The following is a 22,705-nucleotide window of genomic DNA, read 5'->3' on the forward strand; positions in this document are numbered from 1 at the left end:
GGGCTACCACATCAATGAGTACCCCAAGTCTGAGCCCAAAATGCACAAGAGAACCTGCCCCCAAAGCCTGAGTTCTCTCGGCTTCAGTGGAACATCTTTGCCTCAAATCCCTGAGGTGATCTGCTTCCATATCAACTGGGACAACATGGACAAGTTGGAAGCCATAGGGAACCAGGAACCTGCCTTGGATTACAGCACCGCCTCAGCTGGATGCCTCCTCACCCAAGTCCTCCAGGGACAATACTTAATGGCAAAAATCCAGTTCTACCTTGGCCCAGCCATGACATCTGGGAGGTGCAGCAGCTAGGGCTCTCCAAGAGCCTTGTAGGGCCACTTGGAGGAGGACTTTGGGGTGATCAACTATATCTCAGCCAAACAAACTTAGCCCAAAAGAAAGAACAGGCCTCAAATCTCTCCCAGTCCTCACCTGGAAGGATCACCTCACCTCTACTACCCAAGTCTCTTAAGAAGTAGGTACTTCAGGGCCTCCCCTGTGGCGCAGCAGTTGAGCTGTGGGTTATGAAGCTGCCCGCAGCCTCTGCAGCACCAGTTCGATCCCAGCCGTGGGTGAGGGTCCCACATGGCGCACAGACCTCTCCTGCCGCCCGCTTCTCCCCTCAGCAGTGTACTTCCTCAGTCTGCCTGCTCTGTTCTCCACTCTGATTCTGGGGAATTCTCTCACCCTCCCATGCTTCTGACTGTACCCAGTGCCTGTATAAATAAATAAATAACCCAAAAACAGATGACTGGATCAAGAAGATGTGGTACATATACACCATGGAATATTACTCAGCATTCAAAAAAGATAAAAACATGCAATTTGCAGCAACATGGATGGTGCTGGAAGGGATCATGCTCAGCGAAATAAGCCAGAAAGAAAAAGAAAAGTACGGGATGGTCTCACTCATAGCAGGAATCTAGAAAACTTAAATAAGGGACCAGGAAAATGAATAACTATAAGAAAGTGAAAATCAAAATCAACAGAAAAAATATGAACCAGAGACACTCTATGGGGGGTGGGGGGCAGGGAGGGGAAGGATTGGGGTCAAAATAAGGGGGTTGCAATTGTATGGGGAATATAAAAATAATATTAATAAATAAATAAATAAATAACAAATCTTAAAAAAAAAAAAGAAGTAGGTACTTCAGTTTGAATAGTTTCTGATCTGTGTCCTTCCTCTCTTGCACACACAAACTATAGATTCCACCTGCAGGTCATCATGCCACCATGCTTCCATGAATACAAATGACCCAAAGTTCTTCCCACAGACCTCTCCAACCCCAGCCTGCATGGAAAGCTTTCTTGATCAATATCTGGCAAGGTTTCCACCCTGCTGAGTCAAAGGCTTTATGATTCCTTCCCCTTCCCAAACATATGAGCAGATCCATCCATCTTTCTGGAGTCACAGGCAAGGAAATTTGGTTAGAAGGTAAGCTCAGATACAACTGCTGTCCTCCTAGGATGATTTCAATCTAACAGCCCCTAGAAAATGCTTCCCAAAGGTATGATCAACAGAATGCTGAGAATTGATGACTGAATCCCCCATTGGTCACAATCACCTTCCTGTTAGCTCTTAACTGGATGTGGCTTGCTCTAGAGGCTGCCACTGTGAGATGAAATGTTGGACAGGTCTGCTATGTGTGGTCTCAGTGTGAGCATGACGGTTCCTCTGCCTGTGGCTGCTTTGATCTGCCCTCTGCTAAAGACCTCATGCTCCCAGAGTCCAGAGTGACTACAGGCAAGAAAAGCAGTAGGAACCCTGAAAACCTTTCTTCCCCCTGTCATGCTTCCAGCCACATCCCATCCCAAACCTACTGCGTGGATGCTGTTTGTGACTACAGTTTGTATATTAAAAGGATTATATATTAGCATTTTTGGTTAGTCTTAAAATGAAAGGCATTACACTAGGAGAAAAAAAGTCTTTTGTAACAGCTCTTGTCTGACTCAAAATTGTGGTTTGCATACATGAAATATAATCAGTAAAGCCCCAAACACTGTGCCACATTAGGTAATACTGTACAACAGACATTTTATCAGGTGCTGTTACATACGCAAATCAACTCATGTGGCAGGCATAGCAGATGCCATTCTCTCTGTTTCAACTATGAAAAAGCACACCATTATTTTTTTAAATTATCATCCCGAATAGCACAATTCATAATCACTTGTGAGTAATAAATTTTTTAATAGTTATCACTTAGAATAAACTGAAGGCAGCAAAGAAGACAAACAAATTTGGGCATTCCCAAACCTAAGTCTTTTAAATGCAATTCATAATTAATCTCCTATATTTTACATTTGTCCCCAGCAAAACACAAAAACTAATAATCCAGTTCAAAAAATCTTCCTACAATTAAAAACCACATTATGTACATATATACACACATACACACCAAATGCAGCAAATTTATAACAAACAAATCTGGAAATCAATAAAAGTATGTTTCAAATAAATGATAAGGACACCAATATGTGCAAGAAAATGCCATCACAGCACACTATAATGTAATAACCTATTAAGAATTGTCAAGGGAAAAAAAATTATCAAGAAAACATTACTATTCCAAGATATAAGTTTAGAAAGCATAAAAATATGCTAGGAAATATTCAAAACTGTACCTCTTACATGTTCAAGTTCCCCGCTTTTATGCAGAGTAAAATTAGTTACATGATTCTAAGTAGATTCTTAATTTATAACACCATGTTAATTATTAATTGAAACCCTCTGCAGTAGTCAAACTCTCTGTAGTTCCCCATACCCCAGTGCCCCCCAATAAGATATCAATATACTAATCCCTACAATCTGTAAATGTGCTGTTATATAACAAAAGGTATTTTTCCGATTGCTTGTTCTAAAATATAAGGAGGCATATGTAAAGATCTGAGAGAGGCCTCCAGGCACAGAGGAGGCTGACAAGCAGAAAGGAGCTCAGTCCTATGACTACAAGGAGTTCTGAACTGTTGTGAGATCAGCCAAAGGAATGAAGAAGGAAAGGGATTCTTCAATAGTCTCCAGTAAAATAAAACAAAAGAAAACATTACAACATTGCAAACACCTTGATTTTTGCTTGGTGATAAGTCCAATGTCAGCCCTATAACCTACAGAATTATGAGACAGTAAATGGGTAGTCTATTTAAAAACTACTTTGTTACAGCAGCAACAGAAAATTAATACTATACTCTCACAAAAGGACCAACTCACCAAAAGCAAGGGAGTGAATATTTTAAAATATCTCAAATACATGTAATTAAGACAAGCTTAAACAGACTACACTGAACATTTTGTACCCTAGTAATATACTAGATCCAAAACAGACATCAACCTTAACTAAACTGAATGATATGAATCACACAGCATATAACTTACATAACTAATTCATTTACACACCTCATTCATTAGAAAGAGGTATTTCTAATTCAAATAGAAGAAACAAAACAATTAATGTCTTTCTTAATGTTCTATGACTAACTAAAAGTAGATTCCCTCAGATCCCTGCCTTCTCCACCACAGTGCCCTGCTTCTAACAATCCACTGTTCCAGGCTCTGTCAGTCAAGATATCAGAGTATGACGACAATCAATCTCTCACACCTACTCTCACCCACTCCTACCCCATGTTCACACAGAATTGTGGAAACACACCCTAACCATCTGTGTTAATTTATTCAGGACATTTTAGCCTTGGGGAGAAGCTATCATGGTCAATACCAAGAATGAGATCTGAAACCTATAGTAAACAAACACCAAGTAATTTTTCTAGTTGACTCTGAACAGCTGTGATAGCTGACTTATTCTGTCAGTGATTAAAGATGCAAACCATAAAATAACACACTTGTTACAACCTTGAGGCTATGACTATTTCAAGCATTTAAAGCAGGTGAAAACATTACATTCTGCAAAAACAGTCAACCAAGTACATACACTGTTTCTTCTTTTTATTAGGTTTCCTGTAATATGCAGCATGCGTAATAGGAAGAAGTCATTCAGTTCCATTCCTTTCTAAATCACCCCTCATAAATAGAAATTACTCAAAACAGGAAAAGCCTTCTAATAGCAGGAAATTTCTTTTATGTGAAGAATTCATTCAAATACTTTCCAGGCTACCAGAGAGCTAATACTTTTAATGTATTATGTGATTTTCTAAATATACACATAAATTAAACCTGAAGTTATCTTTTCTGAATGTATTTCTATCCAGTTTATCCAACAGTTCCGCATGTTAAGTTTTACCTATATAAAATGAATAATAGTCACTCGTGCCATGCAGTGGGTAAGATAGGGCCACATAAACGTATTTATCATTTTCCAGTAAATCTATATCTGTTTTACATATTCTGTAAAACACAGTTTCATTAGGAAGCTGCCATCTGCTAGCCTACACCTTTGCCTCAAAAAGCACAGGAAAGGAAGCAACCTAATAGAATCCACCATTACTTTGAAGATGTCCTCTATTTCACAACACAGGGGGAAAATAATTAAATTTAACAAAAGTTGCTGCTTGTGAATGAAAATACATAGTTTGTGAACTAAATTAAATATACTAGGCAAGAAATACAAAATTTTACACCAAATTCAACATGAAGATATATTCCTTATCAAAATATGTTCTACATCAAGAAATTCATTTCTGCACTCAGTGCAGTTTAAATCATTTCTTCTTACTATCCTCCCTCAATCTCTTGTTACACTTTTACCAGACACTCTCCTCTGTAAATAGTTGCTTATTTCTAAACCCATGGACTGACTTCTAATATAGAGAGATTCAAGTGTACCTTAATATGAAACCACAGGGAGCAACCAGAAAGTCTTGCAAAAAAACCAATTGGTGACCTTAAGCAAAGAAGCAAACAGCAGTTGCATAAAATTACCTTTCAAGGCAAAGTGCTCCACATTAATCCCCAAACAGAAAAACATAGCTGCAAATCATAATAGAGCCTCTGTAAAATAAATATACCTATTCTGAAATAAATTATCATGAGAGCACACAACATCAATAAGGGAAAAAAAATAAATATTGCATATGATCTTAACTTTTCCACTACAATAACCAGGATACACATTTAACTTATGTTTCATTTGTGAAGCATAACCTACCAATTTAGCAATTTTTCCATAGTCAATCCATCTGACAGTAGCAAAATTTGTAGATTCTGCACAGTTGAAACCATGATTAAAACCAGCATGGTAGCCATAAGGGAAAGTGATCATAAATTCTCCAGCCTCCTGGGTGATCTACAGGGTAAAACACATACAATATATTCCAATTATATGCCTTCCCGAGTTGCAAACACAATTAAAATACATTTCCTCTTAAAAAACTAGGAAAACATGCCATGGTATCAAGAGTTACATTAGCATAAAAGAAGTCTCCCAAATACTTTCAAAACTTTTCAGGAAACTTTTGTATTTTTTTAATGAACTTTTTTTTTAATTTTATACATTTTTTACATCATTTTTCATTTTTGCATAATGTATGCATTTTCATCTTGGTTATAGTTGCCATACAATTCCCACCCCTTTGTTTTCATCCTGCTACCCCTCCCCGCCCCCCCCCCCCCGTAGTGTGTCTCTGGTTTATAGTTGCTTGTTGATTTTGATTTTTACTTTATTATAATTAGATTTTTTTTCCTTGTCCCCTATTTAGGTTTTCCAAATTCCTGCTATGAGTGAGACCATCCGGTATTTTTCTTTTTCTTTGTGGCTTATTTCACTGAGCATGAGCTTCTGTACAGCAAAAGAGACAGTAACCAAAACAAAGAGACACCCCACCAATAGGGAGAAAATTTTTGCACACAACACTAATGATAAAGGACTGATCACAAAAATCTACAAAGAGCTGATGAGACTCAACAAAAACAAAGTAAAATTTTTTTTTAAGATTTTATTTATTTATACAAGAACTGGGATACAGGTCAGAGGCGCAGGAGGGTGAGAGAATTCACCAGAGACAGAGCAGGAAGCAAAACAGGCAGATGGACCGAAGGCACAGCTGAGGAGAGCAGCAAGCGAGGCAGGAGAGGTCTGCCTGTGGGTTTCTCCCTGGCTGGCCGGGAATTGAACCCGCGCTGCAGAGGCTGTGGACAACTTCACAGCACGCGCTCAACCCTGCTGCGCCACCGGGGAGGCCCTCAGGAAACTTTTAAAAGACATTTTTACACAAGTAGTGAACTTCTGGAAAGTCTGGAAGTCATAACTTTTCCAACAACCCAATAGGTAAATCATTAAATCCATAATCGAAAATACTGTATTTAATTTAAAAATGTCTTTAGGATATTAATGTTTTATTCAAATTAGCAACAAATCTGCTTATTTTATCATTATGTGTATATTTTAATACTTTAAAATTCACATTACTAGATTTGTACTGTAGGTCATATAATTAACATTTTTTAAGCTAGAACTAGAGAAACTTTGACAATGCATGCTGAACAGACTTTATTATGAATTCTTGTTTGCTAAAGAGTTGGTGGTATTTACCACAATATTCATCCATAATACTTACAAAGTATACAATTAAGTGCATTCCAATTAACAGCAAAATTTCCATATATATGTACATGTTTATATAAGTGAGTATACTGAAATAAAATAACATGGGTAAATGTATCAGGAAACTAAAAGCAAACATAAAAAATACATTTATTCCACTGCTTTTTTTAAATTAAAAATATGTGGCTTTTTATAATTATAAAAACACAAAAAATATACCATGAGTACAGAAAAATAGTGAAACTAAATTTTTCAGTGTTTTTTTAAATGTGCCTATACTATACTAGATTGCCAAATTTATTACTCACTAGTTCATTCAATCACTATGGTTACTTTCAAGAAATGAATGTATGAATACCTCAATCAACATATAGGAGGCACTATGTAAATACAGGTGCACATAATGAAATTCAATAGACAATTTAGAGATGTGAAAATGTTGTGCTTCTAAGTTATTTTCTTTTCCAACAATTCTGAATTTTAGGTCATCATCCCCTCCCGCTATGACACCACAGCCAGTCTCATTCTATTGCAGCTGAATGATAACTCAGCTTCCATCTGGCAGGCAAAGAATGGCTTCTCAGTGTTCAACATGGTTCTAGTTCCATCATTCTGAGTTACAGGAGAATACAGCCTAAGATTCTCTCTTTTCACAGTCTCACTGAATCTCATCAATTATTATTTTGACTGGAAACTAGGCACTTCTTTAAACTATGTGATAAGACAAAACTCACCCTACTCACCTGTTCCTACACCTTTAATATAAAGGGAGAGGGCAGAACTGCTGCTATTGGAATAAGGATTACCTTCACTGTTCCACTCAATCTTACCTATAATCCTTCTCTACCAAGATAATGCTGTTTTTGACATACTGAAAAAGAGCATCAATTTCCATCAAATAAAACTCTAAATTTGATGCCTGTGTATAATTGCTAGAAATAGGTCAGTTCCAATTACCCAAAATATAAGGTAATTGATTTCCTCTATACAATAAGCTAATATGACAATACAGGGACAGAAAAGAAGTCCATTTCATTGTAACACCAAACAAGCAACACAATTTCATATCATGAAAGAAGTTAGAGATGCATATAATCAAAAAGAAAGACAATTTATAAAACGTGATTTTTCATAGGAATATGTAGAAATACATTCATTGAAAAAGGAGAAATAAAGTATTTTTCCAACTGTGAAATGCCTAAAGAGACAGGGCTGAACTGAGGAGGAAAAGTATGTTACTATATAACACGGACATAGCAAAATGCTTCATATATATTATCTCTTTTCATCCTCATAAGTTCTCTACTAAGTAGATGCTATTACTTATCCCATTATCCAGATTATGAAACCAGGGCTCAGAAACATTATGTAATTTGCCTAAGCGACAAAATCAGGAATGATCTTGGGAAGTTTAATTCGTAAACCTGTGCTACTCTGTCCTGTGTTACATTATCATCATAGAATAAGATCCTTGAGGAGCATAGTCCTCAAACAGCCTTCATCAAGGTGGAAGGGGAAGTGGAAGTCTTTCATATTTCATATGTCCTCAGAGTCCTGGTGTCTCAACATCTGAGGACTAACACTTATTCTCCCACTACTCACAAAATCGTGAAATGTCCATTCTTCAAAAGACCAGATGAAGGTCTGGTGCATCTAGTGATCTATCAAGTAATACTTCATGAGTCACAGCTCAGAAAGGGGTGAAGGGCACCTGCCGCCTCCTCCCCAAAGAGAAAGGAAATTGCAGCCCCAAAGGCGTCCATCCAGGGAAATGAACTATTCTGGGTTCCACCAACTTCATATAAGTTGTCTAAGTCCCTGTCTAAGGACCAGTTGAATCAACACTTATCACCAACTTCTAAAGCCCATGAAGGTTTTTCAATCTTGAGGAACTCTAGTCTATTTTTCCTCTGTCTTCTAATCTTCCAATTTAAATAAGAATGCCTAATCAAGCGCACATCAACCATCTCAAAGAATCACTCATTGATGATATTCATGACTTAAAAGCCTGTTGCCTATTCTAGGGGGCACAGCCTCTGCCCACTGTACCTGTGACAGTGCTGCAGCCCATAACCAGCTTCAGTCCATACCTGTAGATGTCCCCCATGGTACATGTCTCAAAAATATACTTCTTTTGTCATGGGTAAAAAGTATGTGAATAGGCCAGTGGGAAGAGCAACCCTGTCACACAAGAAAAGTATGGCTCATCCATGACTGGTGCATAGATGGTTTTTGAGGGAGCAAAAACCACAAGTTGAAGAACGAGTCTTGGTACTTGCAAAAATTCTGCTTTGAACAAAACCAAAGATGTGGGAAGGGGTAGGAGGGAGACTTCAAGGACCTGAGATTAAGAAGTTAAAGATTCAGTCACAAATGAAAAGTTTCTAAGGTAGAAAACAGCAAGGATTATGGGAAGAAAAATAAAAAATGAAGAAGAGAGTGGAGTTATTTTTTAATGTTTCTGCAAGCAGCTAAGTACTTTAATCCTCTTCCAACTGAGAAAAGGTTTTTATTTATCGTCAAAAGCTTTTTTCATTTCAGCTTCTTCACATAAAAATGCTCAGGCTCTATAATAATTCTGACTCAATATTTACCAATGAACATAAAGAAACAGGGATCTAGCATGTACTGAGTCTTACAGAACTTAATCTTTAGAAATACTCCAAAGAAGCAGTATCTCATTATTAAATCATCAGACAACTTTATCCATAATGAAATCTCAATTGTATTATGTCTGAATATGTTTAGAAGCAACATACTGGCACCATAATCATTAATTCTAACTCACCAACTGCTAATAATAATTGTTCTGTATTCTTTTTACAAAACAGATCACATATACCATATTCATAAATTATGATGCTCATGTAAAAGATTTCAATGCAGAAGTGCTACATCTTATCTTGTTGAATGTGCCACATTTCATTTTCAATATTGTTATAAGTGAACTATAACAGCATAAATCTCTAGTAAATGTACTCTGAAATAAAGGTAATTTCAAATTAGTATTTAGATAAATTAGTTATGTTATAAAAATGAGTCTGAATTTTTCACCCCAGATCCTAAAAAATCCTACTAGAAGTTAAAGCTATATTAACTATATTATAATATAAAGCTATATTAACATTTAATGTATCTTAAATACAAATGCTATACACAAATGAATTTGTTAAATAGTAATGCTAATATACCTTGTCAAAGGGAATACCGTATTTCTTCAATACTGAAGGAGAAATCAGTGTCATCTTGTGGCGAAGAAATGCATCACACCCTTGAGAACTGCTTGGGAAAAATCCTAAATGGAAACAATAAATATAAGTAGTAATACATCAATTATGATAAAATTTCCGATAGTTTTTTAACTTATGTTCTAGTATTACTAGAATGGCAGTTCTAGTATTACTAGAGTGACAGTTTTCTGTAAAAACAAAACTCCATGATCAAAAGCTCCTGGGCTTCAGAGGGAAAACTTTTAAATATTAAGAATATATATTTATATCATAAAAGTTAGACTTCTTTACACAAAAATCTACCAAGAATTATTTTCATAACATAGAAAAGAATCTCTCATTTTAAACTCCTAGAAGGGATCATTCCAGAAGCACAGGATACAACAGACACAGCAGTTCCCCACCTTACTTTGTTTCTTCTGATCAGTTTAAAAGCGTTAACACCTACTAACTTCCTGAAACAATTTCCTGGTCAGCACCCATCAATTGCTTAGAAACTGGCCAAAAACCTGTGTGAGAGCAGTGTTTTGAGAAGGCCCTTAAAGGAGCAGGCTAAATATGCGGCAACCTAACCCTTTTGATCAATATATATTATGATCAACATATATTACACACCAAAACATTCCTTTTCTCCATCACTGACTTCAACCCTGCAGTTCTGTCTGAGATGGACTCTTATTAACTCAGCAAGCTAGAGGAAAAGGAACACGCTTGTTAAGACTCCTTTTTACCTTCCTCACTCTGAGAGGATAACCATACCAAGCTGAAAAGAGTGGGAAAGCAAGATATGAAAGATGAGAACCATATAAAAGATGGGAGAATCACAGAAAGAGACAACTCAGGAGAACAGAGCTTACCAGGAAAATGTATGTGCAAAGTCCTCCACTACTAAAATGAAGAAAGTCACTGGAAATATTACTTCTCTAACTGAAACGCACTACATGCAAATAATTCAAGAACATGACCAGTTTGACAAAAGGATTACCAGTATCAAATAACCAATAACCATTTAACATCATAGAGGTATTTTACAAGAAAACTTTAAATGTAAATAAGGGGCCTCTCTGGTGGTCTAGGGGTTAAGTCTCAGTGCTACCAGCACTATGGCCTGAGTGCGATTCCCAGCCAGGGAGCTAACCCACATATGGCACAGCACACCTCTCCTGTCTCGCCTGCTGATCCACTTAGCAGTGTATTTCAGTAGCTCCACCTGTTCTGCTCCCCACTTTGTCTCTGGTGAATCCTCTTACCCCCCCACACACACACAACCCTCTGGCCTATATCCCAATTCTATGCAAAAATAAATTTAATAAATAAATAAATGTAATTAATCCTTTACTGATGTCACCAGGCAGTGTATGAGGCCACAGGTCATCAGAAGGAAACAAATCATGGCCTCCCTGGTGGTGCAGGGGTTAAGATGCAACCTATGAAGCAATCCACAGCCACTGCAGCACAAGTTCGATTCTCGGCCCGCCAGGGAGAAACCCACATGGCGGGACAGAACTCTCCTGTCTCGCCCGCTGCTCCCCTCAGCAGTGTACTTCAGTCTGTCTGCCTGTTCTGTTCCCTGCTCTGTCTCTGGTGAATCCTCTCACCACCCCCTCCACATCTCTGGCCTGTACCCCAATTCTTGTATAAAAATAAATAAATCTTAAAAAAAAAAAAGAAGGAAACAAATCAAACAGTCAGAAAAACAGTAACTTAGGGTATGAGAAATCACCCGCAAAGATCAGAGATCAGTACACATTCTACTTATATATATGCACCTGAACTCTTTCTTTTATTATTATTATTAATTTTTTAATAGAGGCATGTTTTATTGATTTATTTGTTTGTTTGTTTGTTTATACATGCACTGGGTATAGTCAGAAGCGCGGGAGGGTGAGAGAATTCACCAGAGCCAGAGCGGGGAGCACAGCAGGTAGAAGGACCGAAGTACACTGCTGAGGGGAGCAGCGGGCGGCAGGAGAGGTCTGCGCGCCATGTGGGATCCTCATCCGGTGGCCAGGGAGCAGCCATGGATCGAACTGGCACCACAGAGGCCAAGGGCAGCTTCGCAACCTAGCGCTCAACTGCTGCGCCACCGGGGAGGCCCTGCACCTGAACTCTTAAAAAGAAAAGCAGAAATACAAAAAAGTACATGCCAATGAAATATCAGAAACACTATTATTCTCTACAAAACTAATGGCAATAAAAGGAATAATTCTGCCCTGCATGGTCATTGGATATAGGCCTCTGTTTAAAGCTAATATTCAGAATACATAAATACAAAACAAAACATTTAGCCAAATAAGCAGCCATATAAAAGAATGCACACTGTGGTGAATGCACACAGTATGGCATTAATATACAGGCCGATCTTCAAAATAAGATGGCCAAAGTCCTACATCACAGAGAGAAAGCACAACACAGAGGTCTACAAAGACAAAACTTACAGACATGTTTTAGTAATACAATACACAAGGATCTACTAAACTTTTCAAATATGTGACTTTGTGGAGCACTAAATGAATTAAGTTCTAAATTAAAATCAATGAAGAAAGAAGAGTCTATTTAATTTTCTTTTGATATGGATTTGTAATCAGGATCTGAACAATGTGGTGACTGGTCATAAGTTAATTTAAATTGGAAAACCACTGAAGGAAGGTAATTTGCAGTATATTAAGAACTTCACAATGGATCAGAATTTATATTTACAACAGGTTATCAGAATTATATTTTACATTGCCCTGAAAACACCTCATAAAATGCACAAATTACATACAAAGCATGCCTCTCAAAATGAATTTTACTTCAAAATACCTGCAGCAGTACATGGTTCATAATTCCCCATACCACTGTGTATGAAAAGTATTTTTGCAACATATAATTAAACCAATATAAACAGAACACTATCAGATACAGAATGATAATATTATAAGTCTCAGAACTATTCCAGCTAGAGAAATATTTGTATGAAAATACAACATTTACGAAAAATTCAACTTAAAATTTAGTTTTTTTAAAGTGACCAAATAAGAAAACAGTTCTGTGTTCAAATTTTTACAAGTGAAATGTTTAAAATATCCCTTTCAGAATGATTTTGTCTATTCCAATATTTTCTTTCTTGATGTTCTCAACAGTTTGGAGTTGAAAACTCTCTAAAATTCATATTTTAATTTTACTGCTGTTAATATTCCATAAAGGCTTCCCAATTTACCAGATCTCACAATGGAATGGTGTACTCTTTCACAGTCTTGAAGATAAAGAAGCCCCAGCAAGAAAAGAACTCTATGCTGATACCCTCAATCATCTAGTGATGGAAACAGCAACTAGCATCCACAACCATACCTCACACACTCTGTGGTTACCAAGTAATATGCCAGGTGAAAAACACACAGAATAAATGAGATACATGCTTCTTCACTGCCTACTTTTATAATATTAAATCACTTTGTTTATTTTAACAGAAAAAAAATAACTCCATGAGTACTGTGGATGGAGTTTCACTCTCTTCCTTATAGGGATTTGTTGGCAGAAGCACTAGAGAGACAGCCTGCTGTGAGGTATAAACTGTACCACCAGATTTTGTATAAATCTTGGTCAATTCAAATCTGATAATTTTTGCTCACAGCCCTATTTAAGAGGTCAACATTAGAGGCTTAAACTGTAGTTGGTCACTCTATGACCAATTTCTGGAACACTGGCATTTCTGGAACACTATCCTACCATTTCTAGAACACTATCCAGAAACGAAAATATGGGAGTCTTCACTCAACTCTGTGTGGTGCATAATCCATCAACATCTCTACTGGTAGACATACAGCTCCATAGAGCTCTCCTGGAAGACAGTTGGGAGAAACATATGGTCGTGGCATAATGCTGGATGGTGGCTCTTTTATATAGTTGCCATTATTTTTAATCTCCTGAGCATAAGGAATTGTGTAATGGGCAAGTATTTTTCATTTCAAGTTGGTTGATAGAACATTTAGAGCTAAAATTTCCAGCCAATTTAATATGTGGGTCATTACATTTGGTTTTTACTGAGACCAATTTTTTCAGTTCCTGCTTTTTCCTTTCTTGAGAAGACACAGAGACCATACATGCACAGGTCACCCAGGATGCCCAAGTTCAATAAGTTTGAGTATAAACATATCACAGTCAACCCAAGCAATATTTTCTGGTTCAGCTTCCACCCCATAGAATCAAAGAACTCTTTGCTTCCCCCCATAATAATCCCTCCTTGTTGTCATTCCCTTCCTGTCATCCTCCTCACTTTGTGATACCACTTCTCACAATTGTCTTTCACTCCCTCACTGAAACTATGCTAGGTGATGTACCTATGCATTATTTTCCAGTGTCTAAAATCCTGCTAGAAACATGGCTGGATATAAAATATTCAAACACATTTAAACATATATAGTGACATCAACAGTTTAGGAACGATTTCATCATTTTCAATGTAATTCAACTGATAATAAGATCAAAATAAACATACCCTTAACGCACCACAAATTGATCTCCATGTCTAAGGCACAAATTAGGCATGAAGGCTGAGGATATATCCCTGAACTGATTCATATTTTTATGTTTGGGGGGGGGCACTTAAAATTGATTATTTATAATGAGAGCAATTTTATTTATTAGCTTTTCAGAACTAGCATTTTAATATAATATTTTCAGACCATCAGCTAAGTGAATGCTTAAGGGGATAGTGTATTTATCATTATGAGAGCTGATAAAAGTACATTTTTCCTATTCCAGGACAGAAATATAAGAACAGGTCAATTTAAAATTTGTTCATAAAATTAAAGTGACTTTATATTTATTGCTACTATTCTAGTCTCTTGACAGCAGTGGTTCATAATCTCTTTGGGACCAAGCCCTCTTAAGTGATTGATGATGGCTTGCCAGAAATCCACATATATGCACAATTTTGAAGATAATTAGAGAGTCCTAAAATTGCCTGCTTCCCACTCACAGACCCTGTTCATTTCCTAGAACTGGGATCCCTGCAAAGACGGAGTTCCAAAATCTCAAACTCAAAATTACTAGTCATTTAAACATTCATACACACCAAAAATAATTGTTAAACCTAAGAAAACATACACTAAATCAATCCTTCTTACAATGATGTTTCTGTTTCTTTTTGCTGAATGTTGCTATTTTAACTAAGTCAAAACTAAAACAATCTTTACAAATAAATAGCAGGTCTAAGAGAATTTATTCACTTCTATCACACTGCCATTTGAAACAATAGTCCCGGTGATTACTCACGCTTCCTAAATCAGCTGCACTTAGTCCTAATTCACATGTCATTTTCCTAGTAACCAAAGTTTTGACCGAAGTAAATCATCTTCAGTTTCTTTTAAATATTAGCATTTGAGTTACAATGAGAACAATGGAAACAGTTCTTCAAAAAAAATGTTTAATCATTCTCAATTTATTGTAATGCATATTTTGTTTAACTTAATATAATAGCAAAGTGACTGTCTTATTTCTATAATAGATGAGATTTAGACATTTGAAAAACTGAAAATTTTTAAAACTGTTATTTGTAATTCAACATTATACCTATATTCTCCTTTAAACTTTTCATTCAAGTTTATCATATCCAAAATCAGAAAGAATGCAATGGCATCAGAGGCACATAGCAAATATAAAAATTGCAACAATTTACTTCAGATTTTTTATTACATTTAAGTCTATATAACATTGGTGGAAAAAAAGAAACCCATATAAATGAGAAAACAGCTGAAGGGCAAAATCAAACTCCTGCCTTTATTAGATGCAGACCTAATGTCTTTCAGATAAAATATTTGTAGGTGCCACAGTCAATCAAGATTTCAATAGAAACCAAAGATGAAAGCATTCATGCATAAAAGGCAAGTGTGATAATTATGATGTGCAGACAAGATAATGGAAAATATCCGAGGCTGCTTTTCATTTTATGTATCAAGTGCTGCCTTGACCTAGACTCCTAAAATGTTTCATCACATTTGCTGCATTATTTTATCATTTTATTTAGCAGAATTCAATTAATTTGGCTGACATCTAGTCAGTGAATGGGAATCCTCCACTGTCTTAAAGCATCTTTTCCCTGTGTCATTTCTCAAAATAATGCTACAAAAACAGTTTTGAATAAACACACAATTGAGTTTAAAGTTCTTGTTAAATCTTCAAATTTATTTACCTCTCACTGATTAAATAAACGATACCCATTTTCCTAGAAAGTCATTTGCAAATATTTTATATCAAAGTATTTACAGTTTTCACTAGACATCTGAGCATGACTTCATACTTACAGTTTACTTTGTCTCTATTTTTAAAATTCTCTGGTTACCACACCAGAGAAATGGTGGAATAATTTGTGGAAAATAGTGGAATAATTATTACCGAGAAGAGAACAGTTCAGCATATAGGTTTAACACAAAGTTCATTTCCTATGTATTTAAGGATTATGGTAATCATTTTCTAAGCTCTGCTCTAATCTGCTCTCCAAAACCAGGATTCATCAACCTAAATATTCAAGTAAAGAGTGCTAACAAAGTTCAAGATTACAATTACATTGCTATTATTACTATTAATTCATTATAAAAACACTAAGACTTTAGAGTTATTAGGCTGCCAAATTATAATAATGCTTCTTACAAATGTGATATTGTAACTGTTCTATCCAATAATCTAATATTTGGGGAAAAGCAACTCAAAGACAGCAACAATTTTTGTTCAGAACTGTCAGGTCAAAGAATGGGGTTCCTCAATATCCTTATTTCATTATTTAATGAAAGCACATATGATGCCAGGACAAAAATTTTTTCCTACTAGAAGGCAAACCTAACATATCAATGAAACTTGGATCAGAGTCTGAGCAAAAGGGTAATGTTATGTTCACTGAGGATTCAATCCTGGATAAACATAGAATAGAATGTCTTATCCTTAAGTTGTTAATTGAAACTTCACTTTTCCCTAGAAATAAGTCGTTAATAACCAACTTCTTCCGGGTAAGGATGGTCAGCAAAACAGAAGGTATTTACAAAGGGTGAATCTGATTCTCCCCTCTACAAGTAGATGAAGGCACCATAACTTTAGCACAGAGAAAAAAGAAGGCACTCTCTGTAGACTCAAGTGGGCAAAGAATAAAACTATCAATAAAGCACACAGAATTATTCAATCTGGTCATTACAATTATGCACAAAACCATAAAAAATTCACTTTATAGTAAAGTATGTTTAATTCCGCCAACATAAGAAGGCATACAATCTCATGTTTACCTAATGCACTGGTGACATTCACCTTCGTACTTCCAAAAGGACACTCACAACAACCCAATGAGTCAAACCAGAAGTAGGTGTCAGAAGGAGATTTAACATAACCCTTTGGTGAAATGATATGGCAAAATGAAAAGTACTCATAAAAAGCTATTCTCTGTGATACAGCATCATGCTCCTTGGAATTTATTTTAAGGATGTAACTTAAACGGAATAATATTATTGGCACAATAATGTTAAATGTTATATAAAAGAGGAAATAACCAAAATAGGTTAAGCACATCACTTGATGAAATACTAAGCAGTCAACTAAAATAACCATAAAGATTATGCAACCGGGAAAAATATCCACAAATTAATGTGAAAAAGATTTAAATTGTTCAAATAGAGAGACATTTAAAAGTTTATGACTTGAAAGAATAAAATTAACAGAGTGACATTTGGCACTATAAAAATACCTCAAAAACAAAGAACCTATCCAGAGGAGAAACACAGAAATTAAGTTTACCTTGAGCTAGTCTTTCAAGTCGTTTTCCATGCTCCGGGGGTATTGCATACCTAAAATTTTAAACATAAATAAAAATTTTAGGTTTATAATTGTTCAGCTAGTATCCTAAGGATACCTATTCCTAAATTACATCACGTAAAAAAATTCAACACCAATCTCTACTTAGTTCATCTAAGTAGAGTTAGATGAACTAAGTAGAGATTCTAAAAAACCAATCATGTAGTTGTATCCCACAGACACTAGACAGAAGAAAAATAAACTTATAAATCACCTATTTCACTGTCCCAGCTCACCATTCCAACCATATTTTACAGAATAAGGAATAAAGATCCAAGGCCAGCAAACTGCTTGGCCAATGAGCCACCAAGCCACAGCCTGGACACCATATCTATCTTCCAACATTCATAGTACCCACACAAGTCAAGGGTATTTGGGGTTGTATGATTTGTGTGTGTGCATTTGATTAATTTGTGTTTTGTTTTTAAGAAAACCGCGGTAGGCTTTTTTAAACCTTTTAAAATGGTTTTGTTGACAAGCAGATACACAAAATTATTACACCAACATTTATATTTCTACCAAACCTTTCTAAAAACATTGCAGTTTTCCAGTAGGTTTTAAATTTAAAAAAAAAACAAAAAACCACACACTCATAATGGGCCTCCCTGGTGCTGCAGCGGATTGAGCACTGCGCTCTGAAGCTGTCCACATCCTCTGCAGCATGGGTTTGATTCCAGGCCTGCTAGGGTGAATCCCACATGGCGCAGTAGACCTCTCCTGCCTCGCCCACTGCTCCCCTCAATAGTCCGTCTGCTTGTTCTGCTGCCTGCTCTCTCTGGTGAATTCTCTCACCCTCCCGTGCCTCTGACCTGTACCCCAGTTCTTGTATAAATAAATAAATCTTAAAAAAAAAAAACCACTCATAACAAAGCAACTTTTACTTATTTCATGATTATGTGACTTCTAAAATCTTGATTATAGAGAAAAGTAATTTTTCTGCCTTTGAAGAACAGGAATACTCATTTCTAGTTCCTCTATTTTCTAAAGTGAAATTATTTATTGTGAACTTACTAACAAATTTTAAAACAATAATCTCATAATATGCAACACTAAATTTTATAGGCAAGTTTAATGAGGAAATTTAAGTATATTAAAAATAAAATTAAATGTTCATGTCATATTTTAAGTAAAAATAAGATGTACATGTGCTATATTTACTAGCTCAATATATATATTAAGTATAAGCTACTTTTTACTCAAATAACTTTTCTAATTTTACTTAACACCACACTTCATTGCATTTAATGACACTGATAACATATGCAAAACTTAATTGGATCTGATGTCACCAGGCAATGCTCTAAAAGAAAATTCAACCATATATCCTGTTCCTTAAGGCACTGTTAATGAAATTATGCCAACTGAATTGGGAAGATAAAATTTTAGCATAACTAAATGACGACCAACCCATGTATATTTATGGCCACTTCTCACCAGTTTTTAATACCTAGGCTATATCACCAAATATACCCAAGAAAAGAAAAACATAGATCTATACCCCAAACAAGAGGGTCACTCCCTCAAAACATGTGTGTGTGTGCATGTACACACAAACCCGCAAGCGCGCAAATGGTATTTATGGCTGTTCATAAAAGAATGAACAAGTATGGAGATAGTATATATCCAGATTTGCTTTTCTGAAAAATAAACACCAAAATTAAAGTTAAAAATCTGAAGTTCAACCATCAATTCAGAAGGAAGAAGAAAGAGGTAAGGCAATATGGCTCTATGCCAACTCTGATCCTGGGTTTTACTGCTCCTAGGATTTAGGTCAATCCCTCCATACGTCTCATCCAAGGTAGTCCTTACTAGCCTATTCTAAATTCTTTGCTGGAAGTGTACTATTTCCCAGGAACATTACAGTCAGGTGACTTGTTTATTTTCTTTTTTAGATTTGGGACGGTGTCTCAGGTTATTTTCATACTCTAAAGATCAAGTTCATTTTAAGACCATAAGTGATTATTGATAAAATTCTGTGATTAACCAACCATTGTGATAGTTTAGCAGCTTCAGAAATCATTAAAAGATGAAAATTTCCAAACTGGAACCAAATTCCCAAAGTCAAATCCACCCTGTGTTCACACTCAGTGAAGTACAAGGGAGGAAATGACTTTAAGGGGAGGACCTCTTTTCTTTCCTGTTTTGGGCATTATCTTAACTGAAAATGAACCTATTTATTCATGACCACATCGATACCTATGAGATAATTTGTATGCCTCTCCATTCCCTGATAGTGATTGAATATTGTGTTTAATAATACTTAAATCATATACACAAACTGTTAGTAGACCAATGGAAATGAATCAACTCATAGCTGTATGATATTTCATATACAAAAAAACAACAAAATTCCCCCAAGCCCAAGGCCCTAACCGACAAAGTACTATCACCTAAGTCTGTTTAGGTTCCTGTAACAAAATAACGCAAAAAAAAAAAAAAAAAACACTTTAATATAATCTACTGAAATTCAACAGATCGCTGCTGAGGACTGGTCACATACAGAGCTTTGCAAGAAGAACTTCAGGCATTTTCCACATAATTAGAAGGGGTTAGAGACATATATCACTGTTACTAATATCTTGTGGATGAATGTGCAACCGTTTGTTCAGGAAGGTTGGCCTGCAGCACAGGAATTTCATGAACATTAACTTCCAATGCAGATTTAATACCATGTGACAATTACAAACATCAGTTAGAAAATTAGTTATGAAATAGTAAGTGGCAGGGGAAGGGGGATGACCTTTGATTCGGAATCTATCACCACTGAGGATAAACATCTCCCCTCTTCAAACAACCCCCTCCAGTCAGATTCAAACATCAACTCCCAAGCACTGTCCCATTCCAGCTCCTCCCTGTTACTTTCTTTGACCAGTATAAAACTCAGCAATCTCACCTCTTTTCTTCCTCCCAGAGTCCTTCCATTATATTTTTCATGTAGTAATCATCTACTACTTTCCAAAGATAATTCTCTTAGGTGTGCATAAATCACTTTTGTCTGCATAGGCATTGGTTCTATGAGAGAGAGAATGCCAATCACAACCCAGAAATTGTCACATGAATTATCCTTTTTAACCTAGCAGGTATAGTGAGTGCCTGATTCATAGACAGGCATCTATCATATGCCACCTATGCTCAGGAACGCAGTGAATTCTTAATTCTCTGAGTATATGAATATCTCACACTTCTCTGCATCCTTTGGAAACCACCAAATAAGATGCCTACTACTGATAGTTGCAAGTATATACTGGTTTGTTGACATTATTAATTGTTCATTTAACTTTTATGACAATGCTTTTGTTTCAGATATGACTTAAGCAGTTCTGCTAATATTAAAAAACTATTAATCACTAATGAACTATGAACATACTAATTAGATATTTACAAGGTTATGTTTTATTCAAAACCAGTCTCATATAAATGTTTTTAAGAAAATCTAATTTTAAGGTATATCTTTGGGTGGATTTCTCAAAGAATAGATTTGAACTGTTATCCTGGTGGATGTAATATAAACACTATCATGAACTAAACAGTAACAGGCTGACACTTCATACTGTCAGTAGGTAAAGCATCATTTTTCATTTTCATTTCATTTTCTCTGATTCGGGTTTTTTCTAGGAACAGGCCCTCTGTATTTCCCTTTTGAAGATATGTCCAGTCCTCAGAAATGTTTACAAGCACTTCTGAAAGGTAAATTCCTATTTCTCAGATCACTTCCCGAAAACTTTTCTAATTTCCTTTGGGAACCCTGAGGCCATCCCTGCCGTGCTTAGAAACAAATATTCTTAGCCCCCACTCCCTGCCCACATCACTGTCACTGCGCTGACACAGGGAGTTGCCCTGGATCCTCTGTTAGTCTCACTAATGGGTGCTGCTGGCATCTCTAGCTTGTGACATCAAGGACAATCTTACAAGCCCAGGGCCACAGAGTAAAGAACCCCTACCAGGTCCATGGCATGCTCAGGCAGATTAGTCCTACAACCAGGCTGTCTTTTCTTCTAACTGAGCTGTGTATGAAGTGGTCCTTTCCTCCTTTGTGTTTATTATTTTCTATTATTGTTACTTAACACACAGTCATGTCCTGGAAAAAAAATCCAGCTCAAGTCCCCAGAGACAAGTTTCTCATAGGCAAGTCTAAATTGACCCTCCCCTCTAATGGCATAAATCTGTGAGACTGACTTGTCTCTATAGTTATTAAAGGATTGAAAGTCTAGTTAAAAATTAACTGAATCTTTTCAAAGCATACCAGTGTCATTTCTCTGATGCAGGTTTTCTCTATGAACTGGTCCTCCATATTTCTTTTTTGAGGTTATGCTCAGTCCATTATGGTCTATTATAGTCTATTGAAATTGTGATACAAATCATAATAAAAATGATTATAATTAAACATGAATACAAATCTACAAATGATATATTATTCAATTTATCTACCATTTATCATGTCAAAATTTGCGCTAAGATTCTGTAATACAAGTTCTACTATTATCACCTCCACTCTACTGATGAGACCAAGGCTCCCAGAGGCATTAATTTACATGTGCAAGACAGCTGGCACCCAACCCCAGACCTACCTAACTCCAAAGCCCAAGATGTGCTCCCCAGTGCTACATTCCATTCCTGTTTCCCCATCAATTACCACAAGGAGGATGTCAGCAGGACAGAGGTGACAGGCCTACAAGCCGCTCCCTACCCAAGGACACACTACCCAAGGTCCCTACCCAAGGATCACATTTTACTATGATCACTGCAATTACTGCAGGTGACCCAACTTTTTAGAAGAAATGTTTTCTGCTATAAGCAAATCGAAGTTCCAATGTTCACACAGAATACCTCTCCCAGCTATCTTTCTTATCATTTACCCACTTTTAAAGCCCACCAATGGAAAAAAAAAAAAAAAGAAATCACTAGCCTTTGAAACTAGAGTTAGGTATGTTCCAAGTAAAAGACAATGGCATTTTAAATAAGATACACAGAAAGAACAAAGCCATTAAACCACTACCTGAAGTTTTTCTTTTGTTCGTGTTACCAAAAAAAACTTCATGAATCAAAAAGTAAAGTACCTATATTATATATCACAAACTCAGTATTTCTGAAGTGCATAGTTTACAAATGTTTTTTAATCAAGGCATATTCCTAATTGTGTCAGAAAGCTGAACAATTATTGATTTTAC

At 36.1% G+C, this 22,705-nt stretch overlaps 1 protein-coding gene across 1 annotated transcript in view; it reads right to left on the minus strand.

Moving 5' to 3' along the window:
- Nucleotides 1–22,705, minus strand: part of KDM4C (lysine demethylase 4C) — a gene marked incomplete at its 5' end in the record, with an annotated part of 315,802 nt that overhangs the window by 240,074 nt on the left and 53,023 nt on the right. Inside the window, 3 exons of the mRNA XM_084237773.1 lie at nt 5,095–5,232; nt 9,681–9,784; nt 17,481–17,530. Of these exons, the coding sequence (XP_084093899.1) occupies nt 5,095–5,232; nt 9,681–9,784; nt 17,481–17,530 (292 nt within the window). The remainder of the gene's footprint in view (nt 1–5,094; nt 5,233–9,680; nt 9,785–17,480; nt 17,531–22,705) is intronic.

This window comes from Talpa europaea, assembly GCF_964194135.1.
Source record: "Talpa europaea genome assembly, chromosome: 7".
NCBI classification, from domain to species: domain Eukaryota; kingdom Metazoa; phylum Chordata; class Mammalia; order Eulipotyphla; family Talpidae; genus Talpa; species Talpa europaea.